This window comes from Poecilia latipinna, unplaced genomic scaffold (assembly GCF_001443285.1).
Source record: "Poecilia latipinna isolate Pla-1442-1.1 unplaced genomic scaffold, P_latipinna-1.0 Scaffold5107, whole genome shotgun sequence".
In the NCBI taxonomy this organism is placed as follows: domain Eukaryota; kingdom Metazoa; phylum Chordata; class Actinopteri; order Cyprinodontiformes; family Poeciliidae; genus Poecilia; species Poecilia latipinna.
The window spans coordinates 1-14,718 of NW_015117723.1; the positions used below are offsets into that span (position 1 = coordinate 1).

General features: G+C 36.4%; 1 protein-coding gene and 1 long non-coding RNA gene across 2 annotated transcripts; one reads left to right on the forward strand and one right to left on the reverse strand.

Moving 5' to 3' along the window:
- The first annotated feature begins 2,147 nt into the window (after positions 1 to 2,147).
- LOC106943299 (uncharacterized) lies at positions 2,148 to 7,360 on the forward strand. The gene is made up of 2 exons (XR_001423884.1): positions 2,148 to 2,236; positions 3,100 to 7,360. It is a non-coding gene; the product is annotated as an uncharacterized LOC106943299 (long non-coding RNA).
- Positions 7,361 to 8,125: 765 nt separating this feature from the next.
- Positions 8,126 to 14,644, reverse strand: LOC106943297 (dihydropyrimidinase-related protein 3-like). Its single transcript, XM_015026610.1, has 4 exons — positions 14,545 to 14,644; positions 14,188 to 14,387; positions 12,176 to 12,329; positions 8,126 to 9,675 (listed from the first exon to the last, which is right to left on the reverse strand). The coding sequence occupies exons 1-4, from the start codon at positions 14,642 to 14,644 to the stop codon at positions 9,581 to 9,583; spliced, it is 549 nt and encodes a 182-aa protein (XP_014882096.1). The 3' UTR covers positions 8,126 to 9,580.
- Between the last annotated feature and the right edge of the window lie 74 nt (positions 14,645 to 14,718).

A 14,718-nucleotide genomic window follows, 5' to 3' on the forward strand; every position in this document is an offset into this window, starting at 1 on the left:
AATTGGGAAATTTTTTTTTTTTTGGGGTAGTTGAAAAAAAAATTGCTTTTTTTTTTTTTTTTTTTTTTTTCAGTGGCCCTAATCCTCTTCCGTATAATTCAGACATTTGTATGTCTGAATTATATATTTATATGTCTGAATTATATAGATTGCAGTTTCACATCTGCAATCTGTGATACCACTGTATCACAGTTTTTTATTGTATAATTTGTTTTCAGTGCATTTTTTCTGTCCACCTTGAATTTTCCAGCTTGTTTTGCTAATTTATTTGAAATGAATTTATTAAACAAAGCAGTATAAATAATACTAATATCCGTGAAATAATTCCAGCAGTGAGAACTATTCTTTATAACTTCAGACAAAACACTGTTAGCCCAAATGCTAAATCTCAGAAGAATGTCCCTTTTGGGCTTCCATCCAGCAGACCACTTCTCAGTAGGGTTGTCACACTAAGTGGACAGTTTAATCCAGTATTTGGAGCTTTTAGCCTCTAAATTGTCTGTTTAAAAGCATCAGTGTCAAAAGAGTGAAAAACAAGTAGGGAATCATCAGCATCATCAGGCTTATATTTGGGTTTTAAGCAGGGCAAGTGTTTTTTTTTTTTTTACTACTCTATCTCATCAGTCTATAATAGATATTAAGGCAACATCCTTCTTCTGGTGGGTCCTTAAATAATTATAAACTGTAGCCTTTGCTACAGTTTCACATCTGCAATCTGTGAATATCACTGTATCAAAAACCTGACTAAAGCCAGGTTTCAAGCTAACATTAAGTCTAGTCATGTCTGTAAAGTATGTGAGCCTGTCATCTCCTCTCTGTATCATATCTATTCTTTTGTTTTGCCACATGTGCCGTTATTCCTATTTGTTGATTTTCTTTTGCTTCTTTTGTTTGTTTCTTTGTCCTTTCTGCCATTCACATCACAAGTACACCCTGTCCTCAAGGCCAGCATCAGGTTCTTTCTGTTCTGTCACATTTTGTGTCCCATGAAATTATTTTTCTTTCTGATAGCAGGTGTAGCTCTCTGAAAAACACATTTGTCTGTCTGCTATAAAATTGTTTGTCCGGTGATTCTTCTTTGTAAATTGTTTCTCTTTGTTGCTTTACTATGTAAGATTATTATAAAATTCCCTCACTAGTCCTTTTGACTCTTTTGTTCCTTTTTAACCTCCTTCTCCTCTTCCTGTCTTTGTAACCATTTAGCTTTTATTTGCCAAAAGCTTTTCCCATACCTGTCCTCTTTTCATTGTTGGACTTAAACCCTTGGAGATGACATTAATAATTTCCTAGATTTAAGACCTGATTAAAATAAGCTTAAACAGAAAGTTGCTCCTTGCACAAGTGGAACTCCATGTTTGATCATTTAAATGAGGATAAGAGCAGACTTCCTTAGATACACTAATAATCTACACGCTTAGTAAATTCAATAAAGTTCAGATCTTTTCCAAATCCTCAGACAGTGACTTTGGCATTTCTTAAAGGTTAGTTATCTAAATAACATTTAATAATATTCCAGATTATATTAGGAAAACTTTCTTTTTCCTTTGATGTTTCTGTCTGGGATCATTTCTCTTTCACGTTCCCTTGGAGTAAAGTGAGTCAGTGATTATATATTTTTATGATCTCTTCCTCTCTGCCTCTTTGAGAGCATGAATGAGCACCTGTCTGCTAGTCTTGGCTCTACATTAGTGTTGGGGCCTGGAGCTGCCTGATCTCACATGATGGAGTGGAACACAGTACAGAAAAAGCAGGTGGAAACATCTGAGCATACGTGTCCTTCAAAGATACAAGACCTGACTATAAAACTTACACATCTTTTGTCAAGTTAAATTACTCTGTTAATAATTAATGTCCCCTGAAGGCAATTTGTTGTCCTGCTTTAAATTCATTCCATAAAATCTAAAAATAAGTTCTTAGATCGGTAGGTATAAAGTGACAAAATGTGAATTAGTTTAAGAGATATGAATGTTTTTGCAAAGCAACTGTCATCGTCACAAAGGAGCAAACATGGCGAGGAATGCTATATTTGTAATATAAACTGTACAGTACAGTGAAATATTATAAAAACAAAACCAAAGGAAGAATTGATCAACCAGTTATTACAAAACCTAATTCTCATAACTAATGTTTTTTTTTCCTTTGACATGGTTGCTTTTATCTGTTGTTCCCAGAACGGACAGCTGCAGCAGCGTTTGGACAACGTCCAGAGGGACTTCATTGTCTTCAACAGAGAAAAGTAAGGAAGCTTGCAGACCTCCACTACAACCCCCCTGGTCAAAGAAACCACACTAGCAGCATTTACTCTGAAAATATATTACTGGTAAATAATTAAATACATTTGAGACCAAGGGTAAAGATTCAAATTCTACAATTTTTAAACTTGGGTGAAGCATATTAAATTAAATCAAAAGTGTGCCTTGGTAGCTGATAAAATCATATGGGATGCTGTGAAAGAAAAGTAAAGCAGATTTTTTATGGTATGTTTGTGGGTGTATGATCAAGACAAAAACACAGCAACTGGTATCAACAGGAGCCTTCCTGTTGACTGCGAGGTGGAGGAAAAACACTGCAGACAAGAAATAACATTTTTACTGGCTCTTTCTAAGTATACAAATGTGGAAGGCAAATTAGAAAACTTCAAAGTATTGACAAAAAGGTGAACTTGAGCAAATTCTTCATTCTTTCTGCTTTTATAAATTTCACTCTCAAAAAAAAAAAACCTTTGGATGCAGATATTCTTGTAGTGACTGAAACCTGAAAACTGAAAGACCAAACAATAAAGTTACATTAACCAACACAATGTTTTCCATTAACTGTAGCTTTCTCATTGAAAAAACACTAATAAAAAAATACAAAATCAGCATAAAAATTGTTAAAAACATTAGGGATTTGCAACTTTGATGAAAATAAAATATTAGAAACAACTCAGTGATGAATTATTAAATTACCAACTAAAAATCATATCACATGGACACATGGATGCATTTTAGAGATATACAGCTGTGGGGTGGAACTATGATGAATAAATAGGCTCATTAAAATGTGACATGAGTGAAAAATCATCTGCTCAACATTAGATTTTTGTTCTAATCTCAACAGGTCAAGGAAAGTCGTAGTGGATTCTTCTGAACTATCCACAAGCGAGAAGAACAAGGCAATAGAGGACGGACAGAACAACAATGTTGAACCAGCTGCCTATTTATCAGGATAGGCTTCCTGCTCCCAGATCCCCACCTCATCACTTGCACTTGCCTCAAGCTTGCAGTTCAGCAACTTACAAGCAAAACCTATCATTCTGTCAGCACATGCACTCACACCTGGTCCTCTATGTTCCTGCACTCCTCCATAGTCTGTAAAATCTCAAGAACAGCACTGTGCACACTTGTTTCACACCATTAGACCTAAAAAGCAGCTAGGCGTCAAAAGATGGTGTCCCTGGGAGGCAGCCATGTCAGAGACTGACTGACGGACTGCTTTGCTGTCACCAAACGGATGGACTCCCAGCAGAGTCTCGTATCATTTTCCCTTCCGTCACCCTGGTGCTCTTACGTCTGCTCAGCCTCGGTTCTGAGCAGAGTGCTGTAGCAAGAAGTCAGATCATTTCCAAAACCAAGGCAGCAGAGCACCTCCACCTGAATGTACTGACACTGGTTTTATTATGAGAGGTTTTCTAGGTAACTATGGTCATTTAATTATAACATTGCAGTTGGTAGTGCTACATAATGGAGCTGTAATTTCACAGAAGGTAAAGGTTATTTTTATGGAAAGAAGACGTTTCTTTCTGAAAATGTACCAAAACTTACTAGGTACTTTCCATAATGAACTGTGTTTTTTTTTTTTTTTTCTGTAGCTGTTTTTGGTACCTTCCCTGAAGATTTTACAGAACTTATCAGACACTTTCTGGAACATATTAGTTAATTTCCTGAAACTCAAAGCTATATTTGGAACCTTACGGGTATTCTAGTGAGTTCTGAATGGTAACCTCTAAGTTTATGAAAGTATCCTCTAAATTAAAGTAGTTAAGTTCAGGAGAAAAACTTGTAATTTCCAGATACTATCTGATACAGCACATTGAGAAAGTATTCACCCCTCTTGGCATTTCTTGTGTTTTCTAGCTCACAACCTGGAAAAGGGGATTATTTTAGGATTTGCATCATTTCATTTAAAGAACATGCAGCTTTCAACATTTCATTTTGTTTTTATTGTGAAACAAACACATTACATCTGCAAGTCATGCTGGATACGTCTCTAAGAGCTCGCCTCGTCTTGCTGCTGGGATTGTTGCCCATTCCTCAAGATAAACCTTCTCTAGCTCTAGATGGTTTCCGGTGGTGAACAGCAATCTTTAAGTCTGTCTGCAGATTGTCAATTGAATTGAGGTTTGGCCTTTGATTAGACATTACCAATACATTTAAAACTTCCCATTAAACCACTTGAGTGGAGCTTTAGCAGTATGCTTTGGGTCATTGTCTTTTGAAAGGTGAACCTCCGTCCCAGTCTCACATCGCTGACAGACTGAAGCAGGTTTTACTTCAGAAAATTCCTGTGTTTAGCTCCATTCATCTTCCCCTCTGTCTTTTCTTGGGGTGCTGAGATGTATTGATTATGAGCCAGACATAATGGTTTCCTTGGTGACTGAAAAGTGAAGTTTTATTTCTCCCATAAAGCTCAGCTCTATGAAGTTGGTCATATGAACAGATACTCCAGTAAAGCTTAACACAAAGAAATATCAAGATTGGTGAATAGTTTCTCATGGTACTGCAGGTTCAGGAAAGAACATGGTATGTCTTGCTATGTAACCTAGAGGTTATTGAAAACTATCTAATAAGTACCTATGAGTAATCTAGGTACTTGTCAGACAATTTTCCAGAAAATGCCAGATATGTTGTGGAAAGAGTCTGGTAAGTTTTGGAAGGTGACATCCGAGTCCCAGGATAGTAACGTGTTAGTTCTAGGAAATATTCAGTTCGGTGGAATAATCTCTGCATTCCAGAGAGTAACCTGAAAGGTCTGCAGGAACATGAGCTGTCATGTAGCGCCGCCAACTTTAAAGTGATTCTTCATCCTGTGTATGAAAGCCTGAAACATTTAATAATAATAAACCATTGCACAGAAAAAGTTTTCCTCTATGATCCATATAACATTGGATACAAGCATGACAGAAGTAGCATTATTAAACTGCTAGTCTTATTAGACAAAACCAAACTTTGATTTTAGCGATGTAAGAATGATTCGAATTCAATTAGAGGCTTGAAAATGAATGGCTTGCTTTTTTCAGGGCAATATTTAAATGGTTAGTGATCCTGATGCTTAGCTTGGCTAATTAAGCTAACAGTGATTATAGGTTTTTAACACTTAGTGTCATGCAGCATATCAGACTGTCAGAGAAAAAAGTTAAATTTTTGTGATTTACTCACAGTTGAGGTTTTTAGTTCTAGAAAAATTTGTTTGTGGAATCAAACAAGAAGATAAAACATGATTTAATCTTGAGGGAAACTAGGAAACTAAATGTTACCGTAATTGATTACCCTTGACCAAGAGAATTAAAAAAAACAAACTTAGCCTTGGTCTGCAAATGACCTACTAGGGAAGCAAAGAGAAACCAATTGTTGTTTTCTCTTTTTGCACATGTTGTTTTCATTATTGGTAGCATTTATGCAACTAATGCTATAAATGAATAAATCTTAGGGATGGACAGATGAATTTCATCAGTTAGCGTCTGCACTCTCTGCCAGATGTGTGTTGATGTATTTCCTCTTTTGAGTTGATTTTAATCAGTTATTTATCATTTGAAATGCTCATTGTCAGTTTGTCTCTGCAAACTGTTTGTATGATATTCAGATCCAGGATTCTGCGCCTGGCACACATGTGAGGCAACAAAACGTTGTCTAGTTATTAAAATAAACATTTCTCATCAGCTCATCCCCTCAAAATATTTGCCTGCTTGCACAAAGAGGGATGCCTTATAGATATCACACTAAGCTAACTCCTGTATGTAAAAGTGATGAAATCCCCACCTTTTTTCAAGCTACTAAATAAAAATATAAACTTTAGCGATGACTCCACTGACTGCTGTTGTCTGGCTGCAATGTGAGTCAGTCCTTTCAATCTTCTTTATTATTCTTTATTAACTTTAAAATAAATTTAGTTAAATTCATTAGTAATGGCACTTTTCTATTTAAGATTGGTACAATGTTTTGACTTACCTTTGTGTTCTTGTTGTTCTTGTTGAGGTACTTTACAGATCTAAAGATGGTACCTTGTGTAAGTTGGGATAGCTAAAGGATTAGTATGAGCCTGTTTTACTGTGTAAATAATATTTGGGGAACAATTATTCAAACTTGTACATTTAAAGTAGCATTTGACTACTAAAAAGGGGGAGTGTATTGAATAAAATGAGTGATATTCAACCAAAATGATTTCTGGCATTGACATTTGAATAACATTTACAAATAGTATTTATGCCGGGTAAATCAAATTAAAAGGGAGGATTCTTTATCCTAAGCATAATTCTAGTCTATTATTTGATAAGAAAATTGTACAACTGTGAATTTTACCCATGTTCTGTTGTCCTTCAGTTGTCCTTCAGTTGTCACTGTGTATTTACTGTGAGCAATTGTGATGAAGTTTAAACTTTTAATGTGTGCCTTAAATAATATATTTCATTTTTGGAAACAATACACCTATGTTGTTTGCTTTGTTCTAGTGTATTGAATTATTTTATTACTTTTTTCATCAAAGTGCAGGCTGCCCTCTAGTGTTGTTTGACTGGTGTTACAACAAATGGCTCAAATGTGGGGAGTCTTGGTATGACTGCTGAGAATATTTCACTAAAGACAACATTTTAAATAAATAGTTAAGTAAAAAGTGCATTTACTTACATGAGGCATCAAAAAGACTTCCTCTTTTGCTGCAGTTGACAAGCTTTATGAGCTGTTCTCTCCCTCTTACACACACTCATCCACTGTTTACGATTTGAGCTAACTGCTCCCTGAGGTCATCTGGAGGGTACGGCCCATTCCTTCCTCCACTGCAGACTTCGCTGAGGCAGCGCTTTCCACAATATTGGCTCAACTAGAGAGGGGATTTTCGGTTGATAAATGCTTCCACTTCTGACTGGCACTGCTGCAGATAAGCAGGCCACCTCAGCATATAAATTAGGCTTTAAGATGTTTAAAGTAAAATATGAGACAAAAATTTTGAAAAGAAATGTATTCTGAGATTTGCTGCCATATTCCTGATTAAAAAAGGGTTGCTACATTGTCTTCAACACAAAATTTGATGTTCTTTCATCCATTTTCTATTCATGATCTTAACTTGAAATCGTAAGTTTACATACATCAATTAAAAAAAAAAAACACGCACACATTTTTTCTCACTGTCTCAAGTTAAGTCAGACCAAATTTCTTTAGTTTCAGTTTAGTTAGATTTACGTAAATTAATTTCTGTTTGGTTGAATGTGAAGGAGGCTAATAAAATTCTAATTTTGAAGACATTAATAAATACATTTGTGACATATTCTCTCATTATTGTGGCATTTTGTAAGTAGAAATAATTGCGGTAATTCTTACCTAAAACAAGAGAAGTTTGGTCTGATTTTTAAGTTCAGACAGTCAGGAAAATAAATGTATGATTCATTTCACTGAGTGTATTTAAACTTCTGGTTAACTTTATGTGAAACGCTACATTGAGTCTAATGTCTAATGTTCAAGGCATAAGTGGGATGTTTGTGATCTGTTTAAACTTTCAGTGAAAATAAATACAGAAGTAAAATGTAGAAGTGTGGAGTGCAATTACTATTCAAGTCTTCTTAATAGTAATGTCAAAACAATGGATTTTTCCAAATAAATTCATCCCATGAACTAATCTTGTAACCACATTTTATCCAAGTCTAACTCCATTCTAGATTGTTTCTTCTCTTTGTAGAAAACTGATGGATTATGTAGACAAACCAAAAATAAATCAAATCCGTCAAGTCATTTAGTTTGAGAGTATATTATATTCTTAATATTTTATATTATAGCCTGATTACATTGACAGTGGTTCTGATGACCTTAACCTTAAAATAAACCAAAACAACTACAAGGAACAAACAGGGAAAGACCAAAGAAATGAAATAAAGAGATAACACCAGCTGCAACTCATGTTTATTCAGGAAACATTTCATACCAGCACACCTTTAAATGACCTGCCATCTCAGAGTTCTGACACAATCGTAAAAAAAAAAAAAAATTAAAAGAAACGTAACAACAAAGGTTGTCATCCTAACATAAATACAAGAAGACCCACATCTCATCTCAGCCTTAGTGTGCAGAATAATAAGAGCATCTTGTTTCAATTGTCGCCAAATAAAGAGAATGGATTCCCTGACGGCACCGTCATCCTCTGCCTTATCAGAAAATAGGCTGGTTTACTTTCAGGCTGCTGCTGAATGTGTTGAGGATTTTATTAAAGGGTTAAGGTGGATCACAAGTGAATGATGGTCTTCCACTTGTCCTTCAAATGAGAGCCGCGCTAGTTAAAAATAAAACAAATCAGTAAAGAGCAGTAATAAGAGAGCTATTTTTTACCCAGCAAGTTTAGAGTTTGTATTTATTTGTTAGCACCTTTCTGTTCCATCGTTCTGTTTTGTAGAAATGGTCACAGCGTCACAGAGGCAGCCAGTTTACATGAAGCAAATGCAAAGGACTGTTTCTTGCCATGTTCTTTACGCAAGAAAATGAAGGAACGCAAAATAATAAAATCTGACAAACCTTTAGGGAATGAAGAATAATAAAAACACTTCTAATATTTCCTCTTTCTTTGTGTTTTCTCAAACACTGATCTTATTGTCTTTTTTAACATCAATACAGTACATAATGAGGACGGTAAGTATGGCCTTACAGGAGGAGGTGGGAAAGGATCATGGATCACGTCACCCATATTAATGTGGCCCATGCAGCTCCATGTCCAGCAGCCCTCCTGTGTTTAGAGGTGATAAAAGAATTTAATTGGTCCGGTAAACCCAAACAGGCTGCAACCACATCATTCACAAAGCTACATTACATCTACCATATGTACATTGCCAACTAGAGCTAATCAATGGTACTGCATGACAAAACATGGCTATTGTGGGATCTATTGTTCAGTCTTGCTGACTATGGAGAAAGCTCGCTACTGAAAGGGGTGATATTAAAAGCCAAGCAGGGTAAAAGGAGAATCCCTAGAAAATCAGTATCCATTTTCCTTTGAAAAACTTTATTTCCTTCTCAAGGTTAAATGTGATGATGTAAGGTTTTACCAAAGTACATTAGAACATGGCTGTGTGGTTGGTATGAAGTATTCTGCACTGACATGAACTGAGGCTGACATTGTTCATGTGAAATGTGCTTTGTTGGCAACTTCTGTTTCTGTTCTTTCCAGGAAAACGGATACAATTCTCATCTGAGCATAGTAGCAGTGTGACAGGTAAGGCATGAGGATTCAGTGTTTTGCTCTTCAAATTTTGACTAACTCTGGTCCTCTGTCCCTTTTTCCCTCCCCTCCCTCGTCCCCTCCCTCTATCGTCCACTCTGTTCTTCTAGAAGTGTTGTCCTGCTGTTTAACTGAGAGATGTGATGTTGGACCGACCACCAGGGGGCACTACAATACGGCGACCAGGTGGCCTGATGGGAGCGTCCTCTGGGGTGGGAGGACCTACACAGGAAGAGAGAGTTAAAACGTTACGTGACAAAGAAGAGGCAGTTATTGATGGTATGTTAAATATATATTTAAGTAAATTACCACAAGCTTTAGTAACTAGTTAGTCTCTTGCATTCAAATCAATAAAAAGAGAATATTAAAGATCTAAAAGGCCTAAAAGGTTAGGAAAAAATATTTTCCACACCCAATGTTCTGATGTTACAGTTTGTGTTAATGTGTGGTTGTAACATGACGAGATGTGAAAAAGAATATGAAATAATGAATAAATGTTTATTGCCATCTCTGACAATGTTATTCTTTACATTCTCCACAAATCTGTAAATTAAACCTGAGGTGAACTTAAGCCTATTTAGTAATATTTGATTAAAAGATCTGAGATGAGTAAAGCAGTTTTATTCCAACTAGATTTAGTAGAATTTATTTCTTAAACACAATTTTACCAACACTAAACAAATAGCCTGCAAAATCAAAGAGGACATATACTTTTATGACTTAATTATATATTTTGTGATTATACTATACATGGGAATAGGGAATGATATCATCCAATCTTGACATTGTGTTTTGGAAAACTTCTAGTTAATGAACCGAGAAAATGCTTTGCAAAACTTTAACACACAAACATCAGTGATTAAATGGGTGAAACCAACTTAATTCACTAACTTACATAACCAGATGGATTTGTCAATTTGATTTATTTGCTTACCTAATCAAATCTGATTTAAAACAATCAAGTCTGTGAATAATAAATACAGCACTTTTACCAACATTTTGTAGCAGTGTGAATGGAGGGCTGTGGTGATTTATAGACTGACGCAGGCCTGCATAACCATTACAGTGTCACGAAACTGCAGCCAAAATCAGAATCTGGCACCCTCCTCTGGAAACCAGCGACACCATTTGTCAGACTGTTTAGATTTATGTGCTATTTAAAAGCTCTTTCTAAGTTGGCACAAAAATAATTCTTACTGAAAATATTTATTTCTCAGATTGTTTCCCTGGATATTTACACTGTTACATTTTGCAGCATCAGTTCTATAGAAGCTACAAGATTCAAAGCCTGACATTGTAGTATAGTTTCCAAAGGACGAGCCAAAGGCCGACTCGAATAATCTGCAAACACAACAATGGAAAGCAGAATGATGTCAGACCATGAAACACTGTGACTAATCAAACAATCCTCTCCATCTCCTTCCAAACAAGTAAATCAACTCTGCAGGTGGTAGCTTCACAAAAACTAAAATAGAAGAGGACTAGGACTCATTCTCAAAATATGCATACACACACACATACACACGCGCACATATGCTTACACAAGATCACGCAAACTGTTGCAAAACCTGGGAAACCAGGAGCAGCCTCAGATATATGTAATCAAAGTTGGAATTCTTTCCAACAAAGGTCACATTTCTCCAGCGAGGTCTCACTCGTTAGCTTTGCTTGTAAAGACAAGCTATGCATTCGGCTAAACTTCTTTCAAACTGAGTTATTACCTATAAAAAAATACAAGATTACAAAAGCTGAAATGATTTTTCATCTAATTAAAGAGCAAAGATTGTCACAATTTGGCAGTTTGGATGAAACATTTACTAACGTTTCTTGTCTCAATCTAAGTCTGTTCTGTGCTAACATGACATATGGGCACAATCATGCTGTCATGCTGGAGCTCTGTATGATGGAACAGATGCCAAACAGTGATATTACTGTGACCTCACACATCAGACTGGCCTTTCTAACAGAACAGGTCAAGATGTTTGGAATGGAAAAGTTTCAGCCTTGAAGGAAAATGTATCCAGAATCACTTCAAATGCAGTTAGAGCATCAGTCAGGAAAACTTCTCTTCACTGTAACTTACACAGTTTGAAGAAGTTGTACTTAAATTATGCTGATCTGATCTTACTAAATTTAATAAGCAGGTACCAGGAAACAAAAGATATCTTGTGCTTTTACCCATTGGCCAGTTTCTGATGGACAGACAACAAGAGCAGAAGATTGCCTTTGAAAAGAGAAGTTGGGCCTGAACTTTTATACTTTGCCACAACATGAAGGCTGACATTTAGCAAATTACCCAGAAGTCCTCAATCACTCTAATTCCATGTTAAATAAATTAATAATTAAGTAAATTAAACCTTAGTAATCTTACTACTTACTTACTATCAGTACTATTGCTATCAGGAATAAAATATCCTGATCAGGAAATCCTTGTTTTAGTTTTTAGGATAGACTAAGATTATCCACGTGGATAATTAATACAATGTCTAAAATGGAAAAACAAAACCACAGTTTCAGTTTAGAAATTAATTTAACAAATAATGTACGAGAACAAGATAATAAAAGTAATCATGAATGCCACTAATGCTTCACATTACAGCTAATGTCAATATTAGGAGAAACTGAAGCGCATGTATTCTCTCTTTATGTCAGTACATAAACGGCAAAGCAAAGAAGAGCACAGAGATGGTTTTTCTTGTAGGATGCCTTGGTATGGCGTTACCTGCTAGACTGAATCCAGACTGGTGCAGGTTTCTGACCGGCTGCTTGGTGGGCGAGGTGCGTGCCGAGGCGGAGGGGGTGCCGCCACGGGACATGGAGAATTCAGACACGGGCCCGTCGTACATTCCTCTGGGCACTGCCCTCAGCACAGCCAGCTGCAGGACAGACACGTGTTAGACATGGAGGAGTAAAAACCTGACAAAAATGAGGATTCACAACGGTTTCAACGGGTTAATGTTGGTGGACTTTTATGACAAAATACAAATATAGATTCACAGTCTCCTGGAAAACAGAGACTCACACATATTAACTGTGCAGTATACTTTTGAGCAGAAAAAAACTAAATACACACACAGCATGTATGTGTTCAAATGAAGTGAATGTAAATGAAAAAGCTATCATTTTGAAGGTCTACCCGCCGGTGTGGTGACTCAGTGGAATCTTGGAAGTCTGTTAAAAGTTAAAATGAGACATCTGTGATCCATAAAGGCAAAACAGTAACTGCTACCAAGATAAACAGCACACTGTTACTGCAGCTCCATTTTCTCATTAACAGTCAGCTGCAAATTAGGAAACGTCTGCAAATGTGAATCCTCTGGCACAGTATGGGAGCGGAAAACAGGCACCGCTTGGTATTATTCAAATGAAGTTGTTTCAATGTTGCTAAGTTTTATTTATTGTTATTGCTTTTCTTCCACTGTCCTTCAAATAGTTTCCAGCTATTCAACAAAATATATATAAATTTTACTTCACTGCTGAAACTGACAACAAAAGACTACTGCACACAATAAATATAAGCTGCCATAATATGTTTCTGGATGATTCAAGCGATTTACTAGACAGCAAAACATTGTTCAATAAACTCCCTCTAAAGCACTCACCGTCCTCCTGGCCTTTCCTGTGATGAAAGTGAGATTGCTAAAAAGCTTTTGGAAAACTGTCAGGAGAAAACTCCAGACGTTACACCGAGAGCTCAGCTGGCCACCAGTCGGTTGGTTTCCAGCTCGACTGGCCGACAGGCAGAGGGCTGGCTTCAATCTCAAAAATCACATCTTTTTTCAATCAGTGAACACAAACATAAGCAATACCAGCTTTTGCTGAGATCAACAATCTTCAGTGTGCATGTTGTAAATGCAGGAAGAAGACTCAGCTACTATCATGGAGGTGAAGTTAAAAGAAGAACAAAAAGTCTAAGATAATATTTAAAAGAAAACAATAATTTCAGCTGTTCATTCAGGCTTCTCTGCTCGTTTTGCTCGTTTGAATTCATATTTTTGCAGATTTGATAAGTTGTTTGGTAGAAAAACCTGTCAGGATTTCTACAGGTACTGTTTTTTATTGTCCTAATGTAATCCACAATTTTCTGACACAGAATTTTGGGTTTTATTATCTGTAAACAAAAATCACCAAACAATTAATCAAGGCCTGAAATATAAATATAAAATATCCATTTAATATATGAGTTTTCCTTTCTTGTACCTATATTTATTTGTTCCTGACTTTAGGACATTTGATTGAGTTGAGAAAAAAGAAAACAGACCAGGAGTTAACATCACAGAAAACAGAAGTTATGTCAACTATAAATCATATTTTCTTTGTTTCTTTGCTCTGAGTTCCTCTTTCAGACACACATGGTATGACTTTTCCTCACCTGTTCTCCAGAAATGAATAAATGACTGCTTAAGGAAAGGATTAAATAATACTGTTTAACACTAAACACTAAATGCAGTTCTCCAAGAGAAATGTGAATTGACTATGACCAAAAATCGCAGAATACAGCTTTAAACAAATTGGTTGAGTAAATGTTAGTAACTGTTGAGTAATTTTAGAAAGAGAGAATTGTCTGTTCATCATTCCTTTTGTAAAGTTTTACCAGACCTGGAGGTGTAACTTTACTTAATTTAATTACCATCAGTAATTAACTAACTTGTTGAGTTAAACTGCAAATTGTTGTAGATTTGTAGCCTCAAAAATGTATAATTATCTATCTGAAGCAGTAACTAAGTTATTCACCTGCTTCCTGGCTTTGATGCGCTTGTAGGCAAAGTCTGGGAAGGGGGGGCAGGGAATAAAACGTCCCACTCCAGAGGTGACATGAAGGTTTCCGTCTTCCAGAACAATCTTTCCTTGGCATATCACCACCAGCGGCGCACCGCGCAGCTCCATGCCCTCAAACACATTGTACTCAGCAGCCTGAAACACAAAGAAAAGGATTTTAATGAGAAATTAGCTGTGAATTTATGGACACCTTCAAAAATGTTGAGACATTCTGGAGGAACAAACTCTTCCTTTAAACCTTTACTGGCCCTTCCTTCCAAAATATCACTTTGTTAAGCTTGATGTTTATTATTGTTATTATTATTATTCAACCTTTGCTCCCTTTTTTCAGCCTTGTGTATTTTCTATCTCCTCCAGATTCTCCTTTCTCAGCGTGTCTGTGATCTCTGATGGTTTCCTCCTCCTGTTCCATTGTTCCATATTTCCTCCAGTCCACCCCCCCCCCCCCCCCCCCCCCCCCCCCCCCTCCCTCTCTTTTTCCTTTTC

Bases quoted from the DNA above. Each gene is read 5' to 3' on its own strand.
- LOC106943297 (XM_015026610.1), bottom strand. From the start codon at position 14,644: ATGGAACAGGAGGAGGAAACCATCAGAGATCACAGACACGCTGAGAAA. The intron at 14,388-14,544 runs GTTGAATAATAA...TTCTCATTAAAA, and splicing joins GCTGAAAAAAGGGAGCAAAG to TCCTTTTCTTTGTGTTTCAG. The intron at 12,330-14,187 runs GTGAATAACTTA...TCTGTCCTGCAG, and splicing joins GCATCAAAGCCAGGAAGCAG to CTGGCTGTGCTGAGGGCAGT.